The sequence below is a fragment of the Piliocolobus tephrosceles genome, chromosome 14 (genome assembly GCF_002776525.5).
Source record: "Piliocolobus tephrosceles isolate RC106 chromosome 14, ASM277652v3, whole genome shotgun sequence".
Lineage (NCBI taxonomy): Eukaryota > Metazoa > Chordata > Mammalia > Primates > Cercopithecidae > Piliocolobus > Piliocolobus tephrosceles.
In genome coordinates, this window is record NC_045447.1 from 7,010,689 (window position 1) to 7,037,314 (window position 26,626).

At 54.7% G+C, this 26,626-nt stretch overlaps 1 protein-coding gene across 2 annotated transcripts in view; it reads right to left on the reverse strand.

Moving 5' to 3' along the window:
- Positions 1–25,205, reverse strand: part of PLPP7 (phospholipid phosphatase 7 (inactive)) — a 33,567-nt gene extending 8,362 nt beyond the window's left edge. The window contains exons 1-2 of one of the 2 annotated variants that reach the window (XM_023216926.1): positions 24,445–25,205; positions 3,240–4,364 (exon numbers count right to left, since the gene is read on the reverse strand). In XM_023216926.1, the coding sequence (XP_023072694.1) occupies positions 4,000–4,364; positions 24,445–24,895 (816 nt within the window). In that variant the 5' untranslated portion in view covers positions 24,896–25,205 and the 3' untranslated portion in view covers positions 3,240–3,999. Of the gene's footprint in view, positions 1–3,239; positions 4,365–24,444 lie in introns of those variants that run through there. The other variant, XM_023216927.3, reaches the window with a different exon arrangement.
- Between the last annotated feature and the right edge of the window lie 1,421 nt (positions 25,206–26,626).

Below are 26,626 nucleotides of genomic sequence, written 5' to 3' on the forward strand. Positions count from 1 at the left end.
CACCTCGCCCGGCTAGTTTTTTGTATTTTTTGTAGAGACGGGGTTTCACCGGGTTAGCCAGGATGGTCTCGATCTCCTGACCTTGTGATCCGCCCGTCTGGGCCTCCCAAAGTGCTGGGATTACAGGCTTGAGCCACCGCGCCCAGCCTGGGCAGAAGCTAGTTTAACCCGCCAGGGTTCAGGAGTGGATGCTGGGGTTTTTTTGTTGTTGTTTATTTCTTTGTTTTTCCTGAGAAAGAGTCTTGCTCTATCACCCAGGCTGGAGTGCAGTGGTGTAATCTCGGCTCACTGCAACCTCTGCCTCTTGGGTTCAAGTGATTCTCCTGCCTCAGCCTCCTGAGTAGCTGGGACTACAGGCGTGCACCACCATGCCTGGCTAATTATTTGTAATTTTAGTAGAGACGGGGCTTCACCATGTTGGCCAGGCTGGTCTCGAACTCCTGAACTCAAGTGATCTGCCCACCTTGGCCTTCCAAAGTGCTGTGATTACAGATGTGAGCCACTACACCCGGCCAAGATTAGACACTGGAGGTTTGCTTTGTGGTGACCCGGCTGGACCCAGTGCTCCTGAGCTCCCTCAGGGCAAAGACCAGGTGCAGATTCCCTGCACCCACAGTAGGCCTGGATGTGCAGGAGGCTTCAGACAGAAGCAGGGGCCTTGCGAGGGCGGGCAGGGTCTTGGATCCTGTCTGCAGGGGCATTGGCCCCGAACAGACCACCACTGTCAAGGATGGGGAATCTCTGCAGCAGGGGGGCAGGGCCTGTAGACCTGCAGGCTGGACCTGGGACACCCAACTGCCTGTTGTCATTGACAGGCCGGCCCCTTTGTGGCAGCCCTACCCTCGGATGGCAATGCAGCTGTATCCCTGCCCTGTCCGGTGAGGCCAGCTAGGAGGGGAAGATGTGTTTCTCCCCAAAAGTGTCCTGTGGGTTACGTACGGAATTGGTCCTCCCAGTAAGAGACGCTGAAGCTCTAATTCCCAGTGTCTATGGATGTGATCTGCTTTGGAAATAGGGTCTTTGTAGGTGTGGCTAAGATGTGGGGCTGGGTGCAGTGGCTCACTCCTGTAATCCCAGTACTTTAGGAGGCTGAGGTGAGAGGATCACCTGAGGTCAGGAGATCGAGACCAGCCTGGCCAACATGATGAAACCCCATCTCTCCTAAAAATACAAAAAAAAATTAACTGGGCACGGTGGTGCATGCCTGTAATCCCAGCTACTTGGGAGGCTGAGGCAGGAGAATCCCTTGAATCCAGGAGGTGGAGGTTGTGGTGAACCAAGATCATGTCACTGCACTCCAGCCTGGGCAACAAGAGCAAAACTCCATCTCAAAAAAAAAAAAAAAAAAAAAGATGTGGGTTAAGATGAAGTTATACTAGAGTAGGATGGACCATAAGCCAGTATGACTGTATGACTGTTATTCTTTTTTTTTTTTTTTTTTTTTTTTTTTTGGGAGGGGGTCTCGCTCTGTCGCCCAGGCTGGAGTGCAGTGGCCGGATCTCAGCTCACTGCAAGCTCCGCCTCCCGGGTTTACACCATTCTCCTGCCTCAGCCTCCCGAGTAGCTGGGACTACAGGCGCCCACCACCTCGCCCGGCTAGTTTTTTGTATTTTTAGTAGAGACGGGGTTTCACCGTGTTAGCCAGGATGGTCTCGATCTCCTGACCTCATGATCCACCCGTCTCGGCCTCCCAAAGTGCCGGGATTACAGGCTTGAGCCACGGCGCCCGGCCAACTGTTATTCTTATAGGAAGGGGACCATAGACAGTGACAGGAAGACAGACGCAACACAGGGAGAAGTCCACGTGGGAACAGAGGCAGAGAGTGGCGGGATGCAGCTGAGAGCCAAGGAACACTGAGGCTGGCCGGCCACCACCAGGCAGACTGGCTCCCACCCCACTGTGCTGCCTCCTGGCTGGGACAACCTTGGGCAAGTCTCAGGGCCTCAATTTTCCCATCCATGGAATGGGCATGTTGATCACCTCACATCAGAGGGCTGCTGAGAGCCGCAGACGAGCGCTCACACTCAAAGTGAGGTTAGGGGAGGTCAGGGTGTCCCCAGGCCTCCTGCCAATCTGTGATAGGACCCGAGGGCTCTTGCCTCCTGGCCCTCACCCCTTTCCTCCCTCTGCCTAGAACATTCTTCCCCTCCTTCCTGGCTCCCTCCACCCATTCCCTCCATCTGGGCTCAGACTTGCCCTTCTGGGACCTATGCACTGACCCCCCCACGGCTGGGCTCCAGGGCCTTTTCTCTGAGGCCTCACTGCCCTGCACATCCCTCGCGGCAGCTCTCGTAGGCTTTGCTGTGTTTGACTGGTCACTTGTCCACCTCCTGGGGGACGAGGATCAGGTTAGCCAGGTGTCAGGGCGGGGGGCTTTGGGAAGGCCTGAGGCTGAAGTGAGAGAGGGTTTCTGATCCGTCAGCATCACAGTGAGGGTTTCTCGAACAGTCCCTGCCCAGGCCCCGGGTAGCAGCCAGCACAGGACCTGGGGACTGAGGGAGCACCAGGCGGCCACCCCAGGGTGAAGGGACTGGCCAACCTGGGAAAGTCCAGGAGGAGGCCAGCTGTGCCCAGAGCCCCCGATCCCTGGCATCACGGCACTGTCTAGGGCTGAAGAATTACCCCACCCTTCCGCCCATTCCATGTTAATAAGGCGAATGCATCCGGAGCAATTGAATTGCACAAGGAAAAAGCCACACGGGGGAGGGCCATTTGCATGTCATCTGTATTGTCACATGAAATGCACATCCATAACGGGTGACTTGGAAACGACCTATTAGGTCACACGGAGTCCGGCCCCTGGGGGCCAAAGCCTCATCGATGCCCACGGGCGGTGGCCAGCGCTTTCCTCGGGCTGCGGTGGTGCACCTGGCCTCCCCAGCGGAGAGTCAGCTCACACCCCAGGCCCTTTAGCTCTCTGACAGCAGCTCCCAAAATGCGCTTGAGGAACCAGTGGTTCCTTGGGGGTTAATAGCTGTTCCCCAAGAAAAGGGTTCTGTGGTCAAATAAGTTTAGAAAACATGGATTAAAGAAGGTTTAACAAGAAGCTTTTCTTTCTATTTTTATTTTTTTTGAGACGGAGTCTCGCTCTGTCGCCCAGGCTGGAGTGCAGTGGCCGGATCTCAGCTCAATGCAAGCTCCGCCTCCCGGGTTCACGCCATTCTCCTGCCTCAGCCTCCCGAGTAGCTGGGACTACAGGCGCCCGCCACCTCGCCCGGCTAGTTTTTTTTGTATTTTTTTAGTAGAGACGGGGTTTCGTCATGTTAGCCAGGATGGTCTCGATCTCTTGACCTCGTGATCCGCCCATCTTGGCCTCCCAAAGTGCTGGGATTACAGGCTTGAGCCACCGCGCCCGGCCAGCAAGAAGTTTTTCTACAGGACTCGTCAGAGCCTTGACGGCAATAACGGCCTTTGTGAATGTCCAACTTGGGGACAGAGGATGCAGCACTTCCCAAAGTTATTGAACCACAAAACCCTTTTCCCCCCAAAGCATCTCGCAGGCCGGTGTCCCATGGGGCACCCGTTGGAAAGTGCTGCCCTACGCTGTCGATAACTGTTCATGGCAATGACACCTGCATCAGGCAGTAGGTTGGGGGCATTTTGGCAGGCGTCGTGCTGTGGTGTGATGAGCACAGCCAAGAACTCAACAGTCATGACGATGAAAAGATGAGACTCGGCCCCTCCCACCATCCTGGTCTTTGCTGTGCCCAGAGCAGAAGCTAAATAGGGCTGTCCCCACGGGTGGGTCCGGGCCGCCTAGAGAGGAGACTTGGAGTCCAAGCAAAGGGTCAAGAGAGGCCTGGCACTGCCAAACACGCTTGTCACTGGGAGGGGTGGCCTGGGTTCGCTGGCCTCCAACCAGGAGGGGAAGACGGGGTGGGGGTGGCCGCTCCAACTCCTGGTGGCTCTGTTCAACCCGTGCCTGCCACCTTGCCATGCCCTGCCCCTTCTCTAGGGCCAGCCCTGCCCCCAGAGCCTTGCATGGGCCGGCGGGCGCTTCACCAGGCAGAGATGAGCATCTGGCAGGTGCTGGAGGGCATCCAGACCAGCTCCACCAGGCGGAACTGGAGGTAGCCAATGACGAAGCCGGAGAGGACGTCCGTGACGTGGTGGCGGCCGATCATCACGCGGGACAGGCCCACGCAGAGGGCCCAGAGCACCAGCAGCACGCGCAGGGGCACCGCCAGCACCAGGTGGCTGAGGAAGAACTTGGACACCATGGCGGCGCGGCTGGCGTGCCCGGCCGGGAAGGCGTAGACGTCCATGGTGAGGTAGTCCAGGAGGCCGGGGCTCGTCTCGTACGGGCCACGCCGCTTGATGAGCTTCTGCACACCAGCCACTGTCATGATGTCCAAGAGCAGGGCTGTTGGGGGGAGACAGAGGCCCCCGGGCCATCAGGGCCACCAGCCAGGCCCAGGCCCCAGCCCCCCACATTCCCCCTACCTCATCTCCCCTCCCTGCCCCTCATTCTGGTCACTCAGCTGCGCTGACCCCCAGGCACAGTCCTGCCTCAGGCCATTGCCCTTGCTGTATCCTCTGCCTGGCACGCCCTGCCTTCCCGTAGCCACTCCCTTTAGCAGAGAAGCCTTCCCTGACCACACTGTTTATAAAAGCCCCTGCCACGCTCTCTCCCCTCACCTAGTTTTTCTCATGCCCTGATGTAGTATGCATTTTATTTCTTTGGTTTTTTTCTTTTTTCTTTTCCTTTTTTTTTTTTTTGAGACACAGTCTCACTTCATCACCCAGGCTGGAGTGCAGAGGCGTGATCTCGGCTCACTGGAACCTCCGTCTCCCGGACTCAAGTGATTCTCCTGCCTCGGCCTCCTGAGTAGCTGGGATTACAGGCACCCGCCACCACATCCAGCTAATTTTTGTACTTTCAGTAGAGATGGGGTTTTGCCATGTTGGACAGGGTGGTCTCAAACCCCTGACCTCAGGTGATCCACCCTCCTTGGCCTCCCAATGTGCTGGGATTACAGGTATGAGCCAATGCGCCTGGACTCTTTTTCTTTTTCTTGATACAGGGTCTTGCTCTATCATCCAGGCTGGAGTACAGTGACCCGATCTTGGCTCACTGCAACCTCCACCTCCTGGGTTCAAGCAATTCTCATACTGCAGCCTCCCGAGTAGCTGGGATTACAGGCGCACACTACCATGCTTGGCTAAGTTTTTGTATTTTTGGTAGAGATGGGGTTTCTCCATGTTGGCCAGGCTGGTCTCCAACTCCTGGCCTCAGGCAACCCGCCCGCCTCAGCCTCCCAAAGTGTTCACCCATTACAGGCGTGACCCACTGTGCCCAGCCCCATTCCCATTTTTCAAAAGTTGAAGCAGAATTTACATCACGTACAGTGAACCATTTTAGAGTACACGGTTCAGTGGCATTTAACACATCCCAGTGTCGGCAGCCACCTCCTCTCTCTAATTTCAAGACATTTCATCATCCCAAAAGAACGCCCTGTACCCACGAAGCAGCCACTCCCCATCCCCTTCTCTCCAGCCCCTGGAAACCACCAATCTGCTGTCTTGGTGAATTTGCCTCCTCTAGACACTTCATGTAAATGGAATTAGACAGTATGTGACCTTTTGTGTCTGCCTTCCTTTCCTTAGTGTAACGTTTCCAGCGTCCACCCATGTGGCAGCATGTGTCAGCACTTCATTCCTTTTCATGGCCAAATAATATTCCATTTATGGATGGACCAGTATTTGTTCCTCTCCTCTTTTCTTTTCTTTCTTTCTCTTTCTTTCTTTTCTTTTCTTTTCTTTTCTTTTCTTTCTTTCTTTCTTTCTTTCTTTCTTTCTTTCTCCTTCCTTCCTTCTTTCTTTCTTTTTTTCTTTTCTTTCTTTCTTTCCTTCCTTCCTTCCTTTCTTTCCTTACTCCTTCCTTCCTTCCCTCCCTTCCCTCCCTTCTTCCTTTCCCTTTCCCTTTCCCTCCCTTTGGCGTGAACTTGGCTCACTGCAACTTCTACCTCCCGGGTTCACGCGATTTTCGTGCATCAGCTTCCTGAGTAGCTAGGATTACAGGCGGGCGCTGCCTTGCCTGGCTAATTTTTGTGTTTTTAGTAGAGATGGGGTTTTGCCGTGTTGGTCAGGCTGGTCTCGAACTCGTGACCTCAGGTGATCCGCCTGCCTTGGCCTCCCAAAGTGCTGGGATTACAGGCGTGAGCCACTGTGTCCAGCCTCTTTTTTTTTTTTTTTTAAAGATGGATGTCTCTGGCTGGGCATGGTGGCTCACACTTGTAATCCCAACACTTTGGGAGGCTGAGATGAACATATCACTCGAGCTCAGGAGTCTGAGACTAGCCTGGGCAACATGGCAAAACCCTGTCTGTATAAAAAATGCAAACATTAGACATGTGTGATGGCACACGCCTGTAGTTCCAGCTACTCAGGAGGCTGAGGTGGGAGGATTGCTTAAGCCCAGGAGTTTGAGACCAGCATGGGCAACATGGCAAAACCCCATCTCTACAAAAAAAAAATACAAAAATTAGCTGAGTGTGGTGGTGCACGCCTCTCATCCCAGCTACCTGAGAGGCTAAGGTGACCGAGTGAGACCCCGTCTTAAAAAAAAGAGAGAGACACTTTGGGAGGCCCAGGCGGGTGGATCATGAGGTCAGGAGATGGAGACCATCCTGGCTAACACGGTGAAACCCTGTCTCTACTAAAAATACAAAAAATTAGCCGGGCGTGTGGCGGGCGCCTGTAGTCCCAGCTACTCGGGAGGCTGAGGCAGGAGAATGGCGTGAACCCGGGAGGCGGAGGTTGAGGTGAGCCGAGATCGCGCCACTGCACTCCAGCCTGGGCGACAGAGCCAGACTCTGTCTCAAAAAAAAAAAAAAAAAAAAAAGAGCGAGCGAGAGAGAGCCTCTTTCTGTTGCCCAGGCTGGAGTGTAGTGGTGCAATCATAACTCACTCTAACTTTCAATTCCTGGGCTCAAGAGCTCCTCCCTCCTCAGCCTCCTGAGTCACCAAGACTACAACTGTGCCACCATGCCCAGCTAATTAAAAAAAAAATTTTTTTTCTTTAACAGATGGGCATCCCACTTTGCTGCCCAAGATGGTCTCAAATTCCTGGCTTCAAGCTATCTTCCTATCTCAGCCTCCCAAAGGGCTGGGATTCCAGGTGTGAGCCACTGTGCACAGACACAATTGGTTTATCCATTCATCTGTTGATGGCTATCGAGTTGTTTGCGCCTTTTGGCTGCTGTGACTCACGCCGCTATGCAGGTGTGTGCAAGTGTTTGCCGAGTGCCTGTTTTCAGTTCTTTCGGTAGATCCCTAGGAGTGGAGTCGCTGGTTGGCAATGACAGTAACTCTGTGTGTGACTCTTTGAGGAACCCCACTGTTTTCCCCAGCAACTGCACTGTGGCATCCCCACTTTACAGAGGACAACACGAACCCTTGGAGCTCAGGACACTCATTCCTGATGCTCTTGCTTTCTGGAATGTCCCACTCTTTCCCAACCCACCACCTCAGGGACCTGCCCCTGCCTTCCAGACAGCTCAGGCCCTGAAGGGTTCAGTCTCAACGTCTGGCCTGTTTCATGGCTTTCCCCCCCGCAGTCACTGAGGCATCTGTTGGGAGGTGAGGGTTCGCCGTCTGTGGCATGAAGTCATCATTCCATGGAGGCAGGGCCCGTGCCTGTTTGTTCAGAAGTTTTTTTCCCCTGGGGCTAGAAACAGAGCCACGGTCTCCAAACTTAGTTGAGTTACTGGCCTGAGGCTCCTAACCAGCGAGGTGGGCTTCTTCCTTTTCTTTTTCTTTATTTTTTTGAGGCAGAGTCTCACTCTATCACCCAGGCTGGAGTGCTGCAGCATGATCTTGGCTCACTGCAACCTCCACCTCCTGGGTTCAAGCGATTCTCCTGCCTCAGCCTCCCGAGTAGCCGGGGACAACGGGTACCTGCCACCACGGCTGGCTAATTTTTGTTTTTTTGTTTTTTTTTTTTTGAGACGGAGTCTTGCTCTGTCACCCGGGCTGGAGTGCAGTGGCCGGATCTCAGCTCACTGCAAGCTCCGCTTCCCAGGTTTACGCCATTCTCCTGCCTCAGCCTCCCGAGTAGCTGGGACTACAGGCGCCCGCCACCTCGCCCGGCTTTTTGTATTTTTTAGTAGAGACGGGGTTTCACCGTGTTAGCCAGGATGGTCTCGAACTCCTGACCTCGTGATCCGCCCGTCTTGGCCTCCCAAAGTGCTGGGATTACAGGCTTGAGCCACCATGCCCGGCCCAATTTTTGTATTTTTAATAGAGATGGGGTTTCGCCATGTTGGCCAGGCTGGTCTCGAACTCCTGACCTCAAGGGATCTGCCCACCTCTGCCTCCCAAAAAGTGCTGGGATTACAGGCGTGAGCCACTGCGCCTGGCCTTTCTTTCCCTATTTTGGAAACACAGGGGAGACCTGGATCTCCATCATGTCTCTGCCCCCACCCTGCTGCGTGGCCTTGGGAGGCTGCTCTGCCTTTCTGTGCCATGAGAGGAAGGCACCAGGCCAGAACTCCAGTTTCACCCAGCTGATCTGAGTGGCACCCACACAACCAATGTGGGGGTTCTGGGTCAACCCTCCCCGTCATTAGAAAGGCCCTTGGTGGCCGGGCGCGGTGGCTCAAGCCTGTAATCCCAGCACTTTGGGAGGCCAAGATGGGCGGAACACGAGGTCAGGAGATCGAGACCATCCTGGCTAACACGGTGAAACCCCGTCTCTACTAAAAAAATACAAAAAACTAGCCGGGCGAGGTGGTGGGCGCCTGTAGTCCCAGATACTCGGGAGGCTGAGGCAGGAGAATGGTGTAAACCTGGGAGGCGGAGCTTGCAGTGAGCTGAGATCCGACCACTGCACTCCAGCCTGGGCGACAGAGCGAGACTCCGTCTCAAAAAAAAAAAAAAAAAGAAAGGCCCTTGGAGCTCACACTCTCTGACCTGGGGGTGGCATCGGCAGGCCAGACAGTACCCCCAGGGCAGGTGCAGAGTCAGCAGGGAGCCCGTGCCCCTGCCCCCTGTGCTTCCCCACCTCAGGTGACCTTGGGGACCCCAGTGAGGTCACAGCCCCTGCAAGCCCTGCTTCAGGGACAGTGAAGACAACACCCGCGGTGTGGCGTGGTGGCAAAGCTCACAGGCATCACAGCCAGAGACCCGGCTGTGAGTTCCAGCCCCGAAGCCTCCCAGCTGCGTGAACTCGGGGAAACCACCTAACTTTCCTCACCTGTGAGACGAAGCTCACGGACACCCACCTCCCAGAGGGGGCCCGGCACCGTGCCTGCAGGCTGACTGCAGGGTGACAAGGTTTTGCTGGGACAGAGGGGTTTCCTAGGACACAAGACATACGGTGCTAAAGCAGGGAAGTCCCAGCAAACGATTGAGTTGGTCCCCCCAAGTGCCTGGCCCACCAGGAGGGCTGGATAAAGGTGGGGGTCATGACTCGGTGACAGTTCAGTACAGCTGGATGCTGGGAGCTTCCCTAGAAAACTTTTCAGTGTTTACCAGAGTAGTCAGCTCTTGGCAAAAATGGAAACAAAAACCTAAAAAAACAAAAAGATGCAGAAGATGCTGTTCACTGAAGAACATTTACAACACAGAAAACAAAAGTTAAAGTTGAAATCACCTGTAATCCTGCCCCTCAGAGGTAGCCATTGTTCCAGACCCTTCCATCCATCTATAGAGCATAGTTTTTTTGTTTGTTTGTTTGTTTTCTTTCTTTTTTTTTTTTTTTTTGAGAGGGAGTCTGGCTCTGTCTCCCAGGCTGGAGTGCAGTGGCTGGATCTCAGCTCACTGCAAGCTCCGCCCCCCGGGTTTACGCCATTCTCCTGCCTCAGCCTCCGGAGTAGCTGGGACTACAGGCGCCCGCCACGTCGCCCGGCTAGTTTTTTTTTTTGTATTTTTAGTAGAGACGGGGTTTCACCATGTTAGCCAGGATGGTCTCGATCTCCTGACCTCGTGATCCGCCCGTCTCGGCCTCCCAAAGTGCTGGGATTACAGGCTTGAGCCACCACGCCCGGCTGTTTGTTTTCTTAAGATGGAGTTTCACTCTTGTTGCCCAGGCTGGAGTGCAATGGCGTGATCTCTGCTCACTGCAACCTCTGCCTCCCGGGTTCAAGCAATTCTCCTGCCTCAGCCTCCTGAGTGGCTGGGATTACAAGTGTGTGCCACCACGCCCGGCTAATTTTTCTATTTTTAGTAGAGACAGAGTTTCTCCATGTTGGTCAGGCTGGTCTCGAACTCCCAACCTCAGGTGATCCGCCCACCTCGGCCTCCCAAAGTGCTGGGATTACAGGCGTGAGCCACCGCACCTGGCCTTTGGAGCATAGATTTAATAAAGCTTGTAACATGGTTTACATATGTTGTTTTGCTGCCTGCTTTTGAAAGTCTTGCCCCATCACATACCCCCGATCCCCATGCTGCAGGGGTGAGGCACTGTGGCGCACCTAACTGTCCGTGCCAGGCAGTTAGACTGTTCCATATCACACAGTCCTCCCTGGAGGACTAGAACATCGGGGCTTCCCCTTTTCCTACCCACTTCAGGGTTGCTGCTTGTAGTCTGGTCTCTCTGTTTGGGGTTTGAACTGTGGCCTCTCCTGGCCCCTCTCATTAGCCACAGGGCTGGCTGAGAGCCTCACACCCTGGAAGTGCCTGGCCAGCATAAGAGGGGGCTGAGCAGGTGCACAGAGAAGCTGCCTGGCCCGAGGAGGGTGGGGCCTGAAGGCCTGGAGTAAACCTTGCTCTACCCTTGCCTGCCAATTTCACGGCAGCTGTCTTCATGGGCTGGGTCTTCCCAGGAGGCGTGTGGCTGGCCAGCTCGTGTGCTGGCCATGCTGGGGTTTGGTGCCATCTGAAGCCTGTGGGAGGTCACAGTTCCAGCAGGAGAGAGGGACTGGGGACTGCCAGGTCCCCAGGGCAGGTGGGAGCTGGAGGGAGGTGGCTGTGCTGACCTTGGCATGCCTCTGCCCCATGGAGCAGCTGAGGAAGCCAGCTCAGAGGGGCCAGCTGGTCCTCTCCAGCCCAGGGAGCCCTTCACATCTATCTGCAAGCCCCGCTGCTTCCCCAAAAATGGCCTGGCGACAGGCTCTTCCTTCCCACCTGGGGAGGGAAGGCAGTTCATGGGGAGACGGTTAAATCTGAAGGTTCTGGAGTCACAGGCGGGGTTCAAGTCTCGCTGACTGGGGCTGTGAGGAGGGGTCCTGGTGCTTCTGGCCTGGGGGTTGACCTTGCTAATTAACAACAAATTGTGGCCGAGTGCAGTGGCTCACGCCTGTAATCCCAGCACTTGGGGAGGCCGAGGTGGACGGATCGCCTGAGGTCAGGAGTTCGAGACCAGGCTGGCCAACGTGGTGAAACCCCGTCTCTACTAAAAATACAAAAAATTTAGCTGGGCATGGTGGCGGGTGCCTGTAGTCCCAGCTACTTGGGAGGCTGAGGCAGGAGAATCACTTGAACCCAGGAGGCAGAGGTTGCAGTGAGCCAAGATGGCGCCACTGCACTCCAGCCTGGAGGACAGGGCGAGATTCTGTCTCAAAAAAAAAAAAAAAAAAAAATTGACAGCATGCTGCTGCCATTACACTGCCCGCAAGTCCTGGCCCCGCCTGGCCTGGGAAGCCATGGGAGGCTCTGGTCCTGGAGGCTGGGACACCATGCAGGAGCATCAGCAAAGGCTTTTTTTCCTAAGGTCCCACCAGGGTCAAAATTGTCTGGCCCAGGTTCCAAGACTTCCACCCCCTCAAGGCAAGTAAGAGAGGCCAGGCCAGGCAATGCCAGGGCCTCCCTGGTGGTGGTGGCTGGTGACTGGTGGCCAGCCAGGGTCTGGGTGCCCGAAGAGCTTCCAGAATCTGGGGTAGGAAGTGGTTAACGTGGACCGGGACTGGGCTCATGGTAGGCTGAAATATGACACCAACCGCTGGAAGGCATGGGCCATCTGTCCTACTGGCGACCAGGTCTTTAGGTTGAAAACCAGGGCTCGGCAGCTGATGGGTTCAAAATCTGCCTTTCACCGGGCGCGGTGGCTCAAGCCTGTAATCCCAGCACTTTGGGAGGCCGAGACGGGCGGATCACGAGGTCAGGAGTTCGAGACCATCCTGGCTAACACGGTGAAACCCCGTCTCTACTAAAAAATACAAAAAAGCTAGCCGGGCGAGGTGGCTGGCGCCTGTAGTCCCAGCTACTCGGGAGGCTGAGGCAGGAGAATGGCGTAAACCTGGGAGGCGGAGCTTGCAGTGAGCTGAGATCCGGCCACTGCACTCCAGCCCGAGGGACAGAGCGAGACTCCGTCTCAAAAAAAAAAAAAAAAAAAAAACAAAAACAAACAAAAAAAAAAACAAAAAACAAAATCTGCCTTTCAAGGCCAGCACAGTGGCTCACACCTGTAATCCCAGCACTTTGGGAGGCCGTGGAGGGTAGATCTCCTGAGGTCAGGAGTTCGAGACCAGACTGGCCAACATGGGAGAAAACCCATCTCTACTAAAAATACAAAAATTAGCCGGACGTGGTGGCAGGCACCTGTAGTCCCAGCTACTCGGGAGGCTGAGGCAGGACAGTCGCTTGAATCTGGGAGATAGAGGTTGCAGTGAACTGAGATGGCACCACTGCACTCCAACCTGGGTGACGGAGTGGGACTCTGTCTCAAAATAAATAAATAAAATAAAATGAAATGAAACGAAACGAAACAAAACAAAACAAAATAAAATAAAATAAAATAAAATAAATCTGCCTTTTGAGCACAGGGGCCCCCATGGACAGCTACTGTGGTCGTCAAGGAAAAAGGGAGGAGGAAAGGGTGACTTTACTAAGTCACCTGGGGGGTACACTGGGCCCAGTACCTCACTCCGATGGGGTGGCCAAAGGCAAGGAGGGCTGGCTGCCTCAACCTCCCCACATGCCCCAGCTCTCTGCATAGGCTGTCAGGATCCATAGGCCAAAAACTAAGCTAGACCCAAACCTTCCTTTTCTTCTTTGAGACAGTGTCTCCCTCTGTTGCCCAGGCTGGAGTGCCATGGTGCAAACATGGTTCACTGCAGCCTTGATGAGGCTCAAATGATCCTCCTGCCTCAGTCTCCCATGTAGCTGAGACCACAGGCACAGGCCACAACTGGCTAATTTTTTGATTTTTTTTTTTTTTTTTTTTGAGACGGAGTCTCGCTCTGTGGCCCAGGCTGGAGTGCAGTGGCCGGATCTCAGCTCACTGCAAGCTCCGCCTCCCGGGTTCACGCCATTCTCCTGCCTCAGCCTCCGGAGTAGCTGGGACTACAGGCGCCCGCCACCTCGCCCGGCTAGTTTTTTTGTATTTTTAGTAGAGACGGGGTTTCACCGTGTTAGCCAGGATGGTCTCGATCTCCTGACCTCGTGATCCGCCCGTCTCGGCCTCCCAAAGTGCTGGGATTACAGGCTTGAGCCACCGCGCCCGGCCTGATTTTTTTTTTGTAGAGACAGTGTCTCAGTTTGCTGCCCAAGCTGGTCTTGAACTCCTGAGCTCCAGTGATCCTCCTGCCTCAGCCTCCTAAAGTGCTGAGATTACAGGTGTGAGCCACTATCCCTGGCTCCTTTCAAATTTCTAGCAGCAAAACATTGTTTTTACCAATGAAAGCATACCGACTCGGTGTATGAAACAGATGTGGCTGAAGCTGGTGTGTTGTGGGGGTCATCTGCAGCTCCCCTGGCTGCCAGGGAGGCCTCTGTGGGTGCCCACGTCTCATGATCTGGAAATTCCATCTATGGCTTGAACAAGTTCCATGAAGTTCGTGTGTTGGAAACTGAATCCCCAATGCAACAGTTCCGAGAGGTGATCAGGCCGGCTGCGGTGGCTCACGCCTGTAATCCTAGCACTTTGGGAGGCTAAGGTGCGTGGATCACCTGAGGTCAGGAGTTTGAGACCACCAGCCTGGCCAGCATGGTGAAACCCTGTCTCTACTAGAAGTACAAAATCAGCCGGGTGTGGTAGCACATGCTGGTAATTCCAGTTACTCAGGAGGCTGAGGCAGGAGAATCGCTTGAACCCAGGAGGTGGAGGTTGTGGTGAGCTGAGATAGTGTCATTACACTCCAGCCTGGGCAACAAGAGTGAAACTCCGTCTCAAAAAATAATAAAACAAAACAAAACAAAATAAAATAAAATAAAATAAAATAAAATAAAATAGCGATAGGCCATGGGGGCTCTCCCCTCATGAATGGATGAACGCAGGTATCGGGGGTGTTTCCTGATGAAAGGGTGAGTGTGGTCACCTCCTGCCCTCCCAGGCATGCACTCCCTTGCATGAGATGCAGAAGGCACAAGGAGCAAGGAGGCCCTCACCAGATGCGGCCCGTCAACCTTGGACTTCCCAGCCTCCAGAACCATGAGCCAAATCCACTTCTATTCTTTATAAATCAGTGCATGGTGTTCTGTTACAGCAGCATAAAATGGACTAAGACACCCCACAGCTGGGCCTTTGGGAAGCTGTGGCTATTTTAGGCTGGTTCCCTCTCTTCAGGCCATAATGAGAGGGAGGCTCTGCCCCTTTTCTGCCCTGGGCCCTGCGGGGACCATAGGGGCCAGCCTGGCCGTCCAGCCGAGTTGACCTACCCAGCCTGTGCCTCGTTCACTCACTTTTCCACCTGCTCTTGGGCACCGCCAGTTCTTGGGTATTTCAGGCGTGTGTCAGGCCTGGCACTGTGAACCAGGCTGGCAGGGTCCCCTACGGCCAAGCAGGACGGTGGGCAGTGAGCACACAGTGACACAGAGCGTTACTCTATCACAGGTGTGATGGGGTGTGTGGCTTTTCGCCCTCACCATGCTGCAGCCGTCTGGCCAGGAGGGTTGTGAATGGAAGAGGCAGTGGCCTGCCACCCTCAGACCACAGGGCGACTCTCCAACGGAGCCGTGGCCTCGCCTGGGCCTCCCACCCCACTCTGCCCTCTCCTGCTGCCCCTGCAGGGCCTCTCTCCCTCCTCCTGTGCGGCCAGGCCTCCTTGTGACTGTGATTCTGACACTGTCAGCGCATCATCTGGTGCCCAGAAATAGAAGCAAATGGCGCCATCGCTCAAGGCTGGTTCCGTCCACATGGCCCTGTCCAGTCGACCGACCTACATTCCCTTCTTGACTCAAGGAGGGCAAGGGGACCCCTGTAGGGGGAAAGGTCCGCCCAGCAGGAGGGTCGGGGCAAGAGCCGGGGAACTGGTGGGAGCTGCACTGCCCGGGACCTGCTATGCGAACGTCTCAGGGAGGCCCCTTAGCCTCCACTGGCCTCCACTCACTGGGATCACCCAGGGTGGTGGCTGCACACTCAGGCTCCAGAACGAGACCAGCTTCAAGGTTGGCCACTTGTGGACAGCACAACCTCGGTGTGTCTGTCCCTCAGAGCTCCCTGCCATGGATACGCTGGGATGACAAGGGGCCTGCTCTGATGCTTGTGTGCAGCAGCCACTCGGTAAATGCACCCCCGGGACCCCGTCAGAGGACACCAGGGCTTGGCCCCACCACCCCTCACAGTCTTCCGTTCTAACCAGCTCCACTCTCAGCTCTTTTCACAGGGTTGGGGCCTGAATGTCTGAAGCTCCCATGCAGGAAGCACAGCTGTCCCTGAGGCCCTGCTGTCCTAGGGGCTTCCTGGCCCTCAGAGGACAACAAGAACCCACCTCAAGGCCCACCCTTCTCCCCTAGCCCAGGTCCCTCAGGGCTGGTGGTGGCCAGGGAACCAGAGAGCCGGAGGCTCCCAGAGGCCAGGCAGGAGCCAGGGCTTTCTTGGAAAAGAGCTGCTGCCATCCTGGAAGATTTGGAATCATCTCCTCCCGAGGCCTCTGAAAATCAGAACGTCACTTGTCTGCTGGCAGCTATGTGCACAGGGGGAAGAGGGGCAGCTGGGGTGACCTCGTGTGGCCCTTTGTGGCGTTGGGCTGCTTTCCCCCTGAGGACGCATTCTGTGGGACCAGCTTAGAGCAGGGCAGGGTCTCTGGGGAGTTGGCACTAGTGGGGTAGGGGTGGGAGGTGGAGGCTGTGGGCTCAGCTGTTCTAAAGCAAGGAGCAAAGACGGGGCTTCGGGACGCCCTGCAGGCTGGGAAAGGCTGGGTTTGTGGGCAGATGTCTCTCTCTGGCTGGGTTGGGAGAGGGGTCCCGGTGCTCCTGGGCTGGGAAGTCGATCCTGCTTCTCATCCCCCATTCTGGCTTCTGGGAAGCTGGGAGCCAGCCACATGCTGCCCAAGGGGTGTGTAAATCGTTCTGAACTTCCTGAAGGGCATTTGGCTTCGGAATCAGAAGTCTCCTCCACGTGCCTCCCTTGGACTCAGCTCTTCCCTTTGCAGGAATATCTCCTTGGGAAATCATTAGGGAGGTGGGCCATGATTCATGGCCCGGGATGTTCACTGCAGCGTTGTTTATAACTCCAAAACGTGAAACAACCCAGCGCCCTTCAAGAAACAGACGGGACAAACCATGGCCTAATCTAGACACCAGAGCATGCTGTGGCCACGGCAGATGATAAGGCCCATGTATATTTATAGACTCACTATATCGGAAAGCCGTGGGGTATGTTAAGTGGAAAAGGCCGCTTATAAAATAGGATTTCCAGTAGGATATGCCATCTTCATAAAATAAGATATGTATGTAAACAAATGTGCTTATATGCAGAGGGAAAAATCTAGAAGGTACTGCTCTAAATGCTAACAATGCTTCTTGCTGGGTAGGAGGTTTAGGAGTGATTTTTCCCGTCTTTTTGTAATTCTGCACTTTAAAATCTTTCTTGCCACAAGCACGTATTATTTGTGCACATTTTTAAAAAGTTATTTTTACAGGCCAGGCGCAGTGGTTCACACCTATAATCCCAGCACTTTGGGAGGCAGTGGCGGGATGATAGCTTGAGCTCAGGAGTTCGAGACCAGCCTGGCCAATATGGTGAAACCCCGTGTCTACTAACAATACAAAAATTAGCCAGGAGTGGTGGTGGGTGCCTGTAATCCCAGCTACTCAGGAGGCTGAGGCGGGAGAATCACTTGAGCCTGGGAGGCAGAAGTTGCAGTGAGCTGAGGTTGTGCCACTGCACTCCAGCCTGGGTGACAGAGCAAGACTGTGTCTTAGGAAAAACACTAGCTGTGCTGGTGGGCAATGCTGAGCCAGACCCTGGCTACTGGCACCACAAACCATTGCATTTCTCTTGCACCCGCTGTGTGGACGGCTGCCAGGGCAGTGCATTAAGGGTTGACCTGGCTTGGGGGTGGCCAAAGGCCCCCCTGAGGGACTGCTGTACTGAGCCCCACTGAGATGCTGAGAAAGGAGGCTGTGGAGGGGACCCCTCTACTTCTGAGGAGGTAGTGTGTGCGGTCTCCCACAGAAGGGTATCTAAGTGAAGATTTGGGATCAGCCTAAATATCCCTCAGTTAAGAACAGGCTAGACAAGCCTCGTGGAGAGGCTGTCACCTCAATTGTCCCTGAGAGCAAGAGCCAGAGGGCAGGGGATGGGAGAGCTGCCAGAACAGATTATCTGGAGCATCTGAACCCCTAATGCTCGACGCGAGGGACATGGGGGATCCAGACCGGGATTCCAGGTGGGAGGCCACAGCTGTGAGAGTGAGCCCAAACCAGGCAAAACACAACCTGAGAAACACATTACACGTTAGCATATGCATGGTGAAAAATCCACAGACACGTGACTGACACAAGCTGTGGCAGAGGCTCTTCCTGGGAGAGGATTTAAGGGAGAGGCTCACTTTCTTCTTAATCTAGCCTTGTAATGATTGCATTTTTTTCTTACTATAAGAATGTGTAGGCTGGGCACTGTGGCTTATGCCTGTAATCCCAGCACTTTGGGAGGCCAAGGTGGGTGGATCATCTGAGGTCAGGAGTTTGAGACCAGCCTGACCAACAATGGTGAAACCTCATCTCTACTAAAAACACAAAAAATTAGCTAGGCATGGTGGTGCACACCTGTAATCCCACATACACAGGAGGCTGAGGTAGGAGAATCACTTGAACTCAGGAGGCAGAGGTTGCAGTGAGCCGAGATGGTGACGCTGCACTCCAGCCTGGGCAACACAGTAAGACTCCATCTCAAAAAAAAAAGAATGTACAATGAAAAGTGAAAAGGCGCCCAACATCACTGATGGTTAGGGAAATGCAAAGCAAAACCACAACAAGGGCTGGGTGCAGTGGCTCATGCCTGTAATCCCAGCACTTTGGGAAGCCAAGGCAGGAGGATCACTTGAGGTCAACAGTTTGAGACCGGCCTGGCCAACACGGTGAAAGCTCATCTCTACGAAAAATTAGCCAGACATGGTGGCAGGCACCTGCAGTCCCAGCTACTTGGGAGGCAGAGGCAGGAGAATTGCTTGAACCTGGGAGGCGGAGGTTGCAGTGAACCGAGATTGCACCACTGCACTCCAGCCTGGTGACAGAGCGAGACTCTGTCTCAAAAAACAAACAAACAAAAACCCCCAAAATAAAAACAAAAAACAAAAACAAACAAAAAATACCCAAAACCAGCCGGGCGTGGTGGCTCAAGCCTGTAATCCCAGCACTTTGGGAGGCCGAAACGGGCGGATCACGAGGTCAGGAGATCCAGACCATCCTGGCTAACACGGTGAAACCCCATCTCTACTAAAAAAAATACAAAAAAACTAGCCGGGCGAGGTGGCGGGCGCCTGTAGTCCCAGCTACTCGGGGGCTGAGGCAGGAGAATGGCGTGGACCCGGGAGGCGGAGCTTGCAGTGAGCTGAGATCCGGCCACTGCACCCCAGCCTGGGCGACAGAGCGAGATTCCGTCTCAAAAAAAAAAATACCCAAAACCACAAGAGATACCACTTCACACCCATTAGGATGGCTCTGATTGAAAAACCAGATAATGAGTGTTGGCGAAGGTGTGGACATATCGGAGCCCTTGGGCATTGCTGGGGGAATGTAAAATCACGCAGCCGCTATGGGCAACAGTAGGCCAGGTCCTCACACAAGTCGACATAAAATTACCCTGTGATCCAGAGGCCCGCTTCTGAGTATACAACCGAAAGAACTGAAAGCAGGGGCTCAAGAAGATGCATATACATCTGTGTGCATGGCAGTGTTACTCAGAGCAGCTAAAAGGTAGAAGCAACTGAAGCGTCCATGGGTGGACAAATGGATACACAAGGTGTGGTCCATCCTGTAACTGAGCACTATTCAGCCTTAGAGAGGAAGCAAATGTCGGCGCCGGCTACAGCATGGATGGACCTCGAGGATATCATGCTAAATGAAATCAGCCAGTCACAAAAGACAAATATGGTACGATTCCACTTCCATGAGGTCCCTAGAACAGTCGAATCCACAGAGACACAGTGTAGAATGGAGGTTGCCAGGGGCTGGGGGAGGGGGAGGGGGAGTGGGGAGTCAGTGCTTAATGGGGACAGAGCTTCTGTTTTTTTAAGATGAAAGATGGAAAGAGTTCAGAGATGGATGGTGGTGATGGCTGCAGAACAGTGTGAATGGACTCAGTACCACTGAACTGTGTACTTAAAATGATTATAATGATCAATTTTATGTGATGGATAGCTTATCACAATAAAAAAATGACATAAAAATGTAGTTTTCTTAGCCAGGAGTGGTGGATCACTCCTGTAATCCCAGTACTTTGGGAAGCAGATGCAGGCAGATCATGAGGTCAGTAGTTCAAGACCAGCCTGGCCAGCATGGTGAAACCCCATGTCTACTAGAAATACAAAAATTAGCCAGGTGTTGTGGCGGGCGCCTGTAATCCCAGCTACTCGGGAGACTGAGGCAGGAGAATCACTTGAACCAGGGAGGAAGAGGTTGCTGTGAGCCGAGATCACAGCACTGCACTCCAGCCCGGGTGACAGAGCGAGACTTCGCCTCAAAATGAAAAAAAAAAGTAGTTTTCATATTCAGGAAAATCTCAGTAAAGATACTTTTTTTGAGACGGAGTCTCACTTTGTCACCCAGGCTGGAGTGCAGTGGCACGATCTCGGCTCACTGCAAGCTCTGCCTCCTAGGTTCATGCCAGTGAGCCGAGATCGCACCACTGCACTCCAGCCTGGGGACAGAGCAAGACTCTGTCTCAAAGAAAAAAAAAAAAAAAGAAAAACATACTTTTATAGGCCAGCGCAGTGGCTCAAGCCTTTAATCCCAGCACTTTGTGAGGCCAAGGTAGGTGGATCATCTCACGCCTGTAATCCCAGCACTTTGGGAGGCTGAGGTGGGTGGATCACCTGAGGTCAGGAGTTCGAGACCAGCCTGGCCAACATGGCGAAACCATGTTGGAGAATGGCTTGAACCCAGGAGGCGGAGGTTGCAGTGAGCCAAGATCTTGCCACTGCACTCCAGCCTGGGCAACAGAGAGAGAGAGACCCTGTCTCAAAAACAAACAAAAAGATACTTTCATAAAGGACACAGATCAGGGAACAAGACCGTAGGCATTTCCCACCACAGGACAGGCCCATGAGGAAACAAGGATGGGCTTAGTGAACCAGGATGGGCCTGGTCACCTGTCACCTGTCACCTGGCTCCCTTCCGATCATCAAGCTGAGTGCTGCGCGGGAGGGAGAAGGAAGGGGGCAGGGTGGTCTCAAAGCCTCTAGAGCTTGGAAGGTACCTGGTAGGAGACTAGTCCTGGACTTCTGACAATGATGGCGGTGATAATGATGATGATAATCATAGCTACTTAAGCGGTAACCAACATCAGTAAGTGCCAAGCACTTTATGTGAGATTCATCAGGGAGATTTCCCAACAACCCATGTGACAGATGAAGAAACTGAGGCTCAGAGAGGCAAAGTCACTTGCCTGAGTTCCCACAGCAGGGCTGGGATTTGCACCCAGGTCCTGCTGCCTCTGGAGTCCAAGCTTTTGCCTGCTGCTAAGACCCCTTCTGGCTCTGAGCTTTCTGGAGTCTTGACAGTGTGCACTAGGGGAGGGGCAAGCAGGGAGGGCTTGGAACTGCCTACCATGCAGAAGCATGCAGAGAACTTCCCCGGGCCCAGCAGGACCCTTCCTAGGCCTTGTAGCTGCAGCTCCCATTTCCCAAGCTCCCAAGTCTGCCTCTTCAGAGCCAAGTGGAACCCAGGTCCCAACCACAAGCTCGGAGGTCTCGCTTCCAGCCCAGAGACTGCCCCAGGAGTTGGCTCAGTGCCATGGGGCCAGAGTGTGGGCAGGGTTAGGCAGGGCTCCCTCCCCCTTCAGTACTTCAGTGATGTCGGCCATCGGCGGGATGTGTGTGGTATGGCACCCACCGTGCCAAATGTTTTACCAGCTCCCTTCAGATCCCTGCCACAGCCCCCTCAGCCCCCAGATAGGGAAACTGAGGCTCAGAGACAGAAACTGACTTGAGCAGATGCATACAGCAAGTAAGGGTCAGAGCAGAGACCTGGACAAAAGCCAGTCTGACCCAGAGCCTGTGCTCCAGGGTTGAAGGGTGCCCTCCAAAGACAAAAGGACAGATGGAACCCGCAGCCTGCGCTCAGCGGGTGGTCTGCTTTCCTGGGACAGGGGACCGTGGGACCGTCCCTCCTGGCAGGTCAGACCAGAACAGCGGGATTAGAGCTTGCCTTGGCCGTTTGCTGCTGTTTACTCCCACCAAGCTGAGGGCTGAGCTGGCATCCCCACGGAATGACCTTGGGGTCCCCAGACCCATCCGGCCTGTTCTGGGCCTGTGCTGAGTGCCCGTCTTGTGCCAGGCCCTATGTCCCCATGATCTCAATACCTGGATAGAAGTCAGTCATCCTCCTCCCAGACCATTCCCCTCCTCAAAGCACACACGCTCCAGGAGTGCAATGAACATGGGTGATATGCCCGACCTGCAGCCCCACGGTGAGCAGCAAGGAGTGGGGGGGTTTGCAGTCACGGGGCCTTGGATTTACTTCCTGAACCTACCACTTATAACTGTGTGGTGGGCAAGTTGCTTGAGCTTTCTGAGCCTCAGTTTACTCATCTGTAAAATGGGCACATTAATGTTTACCTTGAAAGGTCATCAACGGCTTTTTTACATCATAAAATACAGGCCGTTCATGACATTGTCTTTGGTACATAATAAAGCTCAATAAATGATATTTTTAAAGTTTTAAAAAATGTCTATCACTTCTGTTCAAGGAGGAAGGCATCTCAAATCTTCATCTTTATCCTGTGGGGCATACACCTTTGTGCCCATGGCAGCTGGCTGCTGGAATGAGCCTGAAGCCTTATCTTAACAAGTAAGTTGCAAATTTTTCAATGTTTAGGGCAGGGGAAAGTTCTTAAAAGCAAACATTCCCGTAAAAAAACAAATCAAAGCAGAACTATTTTACTTGGTGATGAGAGGCAGCTTGCTTGCATACCTCCTGCCTGGGGGATCTTACCCCTTACTAGAGCATCCGCTGACTGTGGGTAAGTTGAGATGCACCTCCTTTCTTCTCTGATCCCCACCCCCACCACTGGAAACTTCACACAGTCTGAGCTGGTTCCCTCTCCCTGTCCTCTGAAAATGCAAAGCAAAGCTAGAGTTGCTCCCAGTTCTGCTCTTGGCTCCATCACTGACTAGCTGCCCGATCTTGGAACCATCGTCACTCCATGCCTCAGTTTGTGTTATGGTGAAGAGCCGAAATAATGATATGGTTTATGCAAAGCCCTGGAACGCGGTAAGCACTCAACCAATGACAGCTTCATCACCTCCCTCGTCAAATGGGGAAGGAAGATGGGAAGGAGGAGATGCGGTCAAGGGAGCAGGGCTGAGAGACAGACTCGGGCGTATGCCTTCCCACCCCATCTCTGACAGCAGGCAACCTACCTCTCTAACTCCCAACAGTCTTCTTAAGCCACATGGCCCCATGTGAAACTGTTGATAATGAGAGCAGGTTCTGCCCCTGGAAACGCCTGGCCCAGTGCCTCGGCCACTTTGCTCTGTCCCTCCCTCCCATGCCCATGGCAGGGCACCTGGTCTGTGTGTCAGCTGGAGCCGGTGCAAATCTCAAGCCTCGAGGCTGGGCCAGGTTGCTTTATTTATAGGAACCTCAGTTTCCTAATACGTAAAATGGGTATGATAATGGCACCAACCTCGTGAGACTGTTTATTCAGGAGTAAATCATAAGTTATTGTAATATAAACAATTTAGTAATAAACAAGACAACCGGCCAGGCGCGGTGGCTCATGCCTGTAATCCCAGTACTTTGGGAGGCCAAGGCGGGTGGATCACCTGAGGTCAGGAGTTTGAGACCAGCCTGGTCAACATGGTGAAACCCCATCTCTACTAAAAATACAAAAATTAGCTGGGTGTGGTGGCGCACACCTGTAATCCCAGCTACTTGGGAGGCTGAGGTAGGAGAATTGCTTGAACCCGGGAGGCGGAGTTGTAGTGAGCCAAAGGTTGTAGTGAGCCGAGAGCACGCCACTGCACTTCAACCTTACAGCCTGGGCAGCGCGAGACTCTGTCTAAAAAAACAAAAGGAACAAGAAAACCTCGAAGATGGCAGACCCAGCCATCTCCTGCATGAAGTATCCGATGGTTTCTGCCTCCCTGAGTCCCACCCACAGAGCATGGAGCCTCCAGACTGAGACTAGAGTGAGAAGATACATGTTTTTATTGTGACTTCCTCTGGAACCCGTGTTCTCTGTGGTCCAACCCAATGCCCTTTTGGAACCAAGACCCCTTGTTAACGTTTACCTCTCCAGAGACCTCCACCTCACATGTCCCCCAAATGATGGCCACACTGGGAAAGGCAAGGAAATCGATGTGGGCCTGGCATGGAGGATGGAAGTAGAGGTTCCTGGGGCACCTTGGGGACCTGGTGGTGCCCGAAGGGTGGGCCGGACGGGGGCTGGGTGTCACCTCTGGGTGGAGGGTATGGCTTGCCCCCACATGGGTCCCACGTGGCACCTGGCACAGGGCGGTGCTAATCTGCAAGACGTTGGTGGCAAAGACTTTGGAAACAAACCAACTGGCCCCCAACCCTTTCTCCAGTGACTCCTCCTGGGAAGGAGCAGGGAAGAAGTCCAGGGGGCTGTGAGTATGTGGCAGTACCAGCTGCACCCCTGGATCCCCATACCCTGCGGGAGAAGCCTGGGCAGCTTGCCGCGTTCCTGAACCGAGGCGGGATGTGTTTATGGGCAGCTCACGGGCACTGCCTAGCTGGGAGCTGTCAAGGAGTGAGGACCCCAGCCACGGGGCAGGAGTCAAACAGTGACACCCCATTCCAGGATGCCCACTAGAGCCCTGACCATCTCCCTTGAGGCCACCGCCTCTGGCCCAGCCTCCCCTCAAGCCGCCTCTGGGCAGCGGTGCCTTCTGCTGAGCAGGCCCTCCTCACAGGGCCGCACTGGCCTCTGCCTTCATTTGGCATGTGACTGGGGAGCCTCCTCTATGCATCCCTGGCTGTGGCTCCCCACACTGGAGCCTGCCCGTTTCTGGGGCACCCTTCCTGCCTAACCTCATTAGACCATCCCAGCCGGTTTCTGAGGGCTGTGCAGGTCCTGGCCAGGGCGGGGCTGGGCAGGCCGGTCTCCCTCCCGAGGGGCCTGACAGTGAGTGGCGGGTGGCAGGCACACTCACCCAGGAGCAGATTCATGAGCACCTCCTGTCCGGCCAGTGTGCTGCTCTTCACCAGGCAGAGGATGGTGCCTCCGATCCAGGGGATGCCGTGGCCCGTGATGCCGATGAGCTTGACCATGGAGCGAGCACTGGCCCAGGACGCCGCCCGGCCGGCACACACCCCCAGCCGCTTGGACATACAGATATCGATGGCCAGCAGGGAGTTGAAGGCGATGCCCTTGAAGGAGGGGTTCAGCTGCATGCAGTCCTCCTCTGGCAGCTGCTGTGACTGGCGTCGCTCTCGGGGCCCGTCACCAGCAGGTGGGGGCTGTGCCGAGGGGCCTGAGGCCTTTCTGCCGGAGCTGCGGGGCTCCGGGCCCCCCTTGGGGGGCTGGTTCAGGGACAGGAACTCAGCCCGGTTGAGGACGTTGTTGCGGTCCCTGGCGCGGGCCCGGCTCTGGGAAGCTGGCATGGTGACCTCGCTCACCCCGAGAAGGCTGATGCCAGCCCGGCTCCAAGGGCCTTCTCCCTGAAGACAAGAGCTGCCCCCAGAGCCGCCACCGTGGCTGCCTCCCTGCCTTCTCCGCCGCAGCTGTTAAATATAGGGTGGAGAATTGCACATGGTTGTTTATCTCCGCTGCCACCCGGCTCCAAGGGGACGTCAGTGCCAGCCGGGCAGCCAATGGAGCCCTCCAATGTGGGGCCTGCACCAGGGGTGCCTCCGGGAGGTGAGGAGTCCACAGCTGCGGCCTGGCTGCCTGGGGCCTGGGCTATTTAAATCGGCCAATGGCTCATCCCTGGGCTTGGGGGACTCTGGGAAATGTAGTCCTCCGGCTGCTTTGGACTCTGCAGTGGCCTTGGCCTCTGACAAGGCAGAGGTGGGACCTGGGCTTACCTTGTTTTTACCAGCTTCCCTCTGAGCCGTCCAGACCCCTGCAAGCCAGGCCTGTCTGCCCCAGCGGCCTGGCAGCTTGGACCTGGTTCTGTAAACTGGACGGTGTTGCTCGGGCCGAGGCCTCTTTGGGCACCAGATAGAGTGAAAGACGTCATTGATAGCATCATCCTGGGTCCCTGGGGTCAGGTCCAGCTCCTCCCTCTGTGACAGCGTTCATTAAGCTGGCAGGTCTTTTTTTAAATCAGTCTTGAATTCAGCTTCAGCGCATCACAGTCCAATCAAATGACAATCCGTGAGCTCTGATTTCCATCAGAGGGAGGGGTAATGAGTCAGCTGGTAACGGATCGCCTCTTGGAGGTTGCCTCCACTACCTGGAACTTTGCAAAGGACAGGAGTGTGACAGCAGCTTCAGGCAACCTGTAAATAGTTACCGAGCGCCTGGCACCGTGTCAGTGCTAGGCACACTGCAAAAAGCTCACAGTTCGGTGGGGATGGAAAGAAGGACATGTGTAAGTGGTCACAAGTGTGCAAATGTGTGGCAGAATCCTAGAAGCAGGGCTCTGGGAGCTCTGGGTCTGGTCTGGGAGTCATGGATGGCTCCCTGCAGGAAGGAAGAAAAAAGGGGGAGCCCCATTCAGGGAGAGCCTGCCTTGCAGGAGGCCCAGGAGGCCTGTGTGGCTGCATGGGGCCCAAGGGTCGAGAGGCTGCAAACCCAGAACGCAGACCCAGAGGGCCCAATCGAGGATTCGGGATGTGAGGTAGGTATACCTGCTCCCACCTGGGCCACCTGTAGGAATCTAAAGTCTCCACAGCCCTTTTAGGGCTGACTGGGCCTGGGCTCGATGGGGAAAGCTGCCAGTTTAAGCTGACCAGAAGAGTCAGAAGCGAGATCCTCTGTCTCCTGATTCTGGGTACCAGCGCCTGTCTGCTCAGCCTAGATGAAGGCAGGGGGGGCTGCAACTTCTTTTCCAACCATGGAGCCTGCCCATGGTGCCTCAGGCCCACCTAGAGCCTCCCAAGAACAGGAAGCTGCCCTGGGAGGGAGTGGGGGATCCCTGGCCACGGGGAACAGGCACCCAGGCTCTGAGTCAGACAGATGGGGCTCTGCCCCGCCATCAACCAGCTGGGAGACCTTGAGCAAGTCACTTGGCTTCCCTGGGCCTTGGTGTTTGCACCTGTTGCATGGGAATGAGTGTTCACCTCCTAGGGCTCTCGTGAGTCTGGGTGAGACCGTGTTTGTGAAATGCTGAGCTGGGTCCCTGCTGCAGAGTGGGTTAGAAATCGATTTCAGCCCTGTGGGTTAGGAAT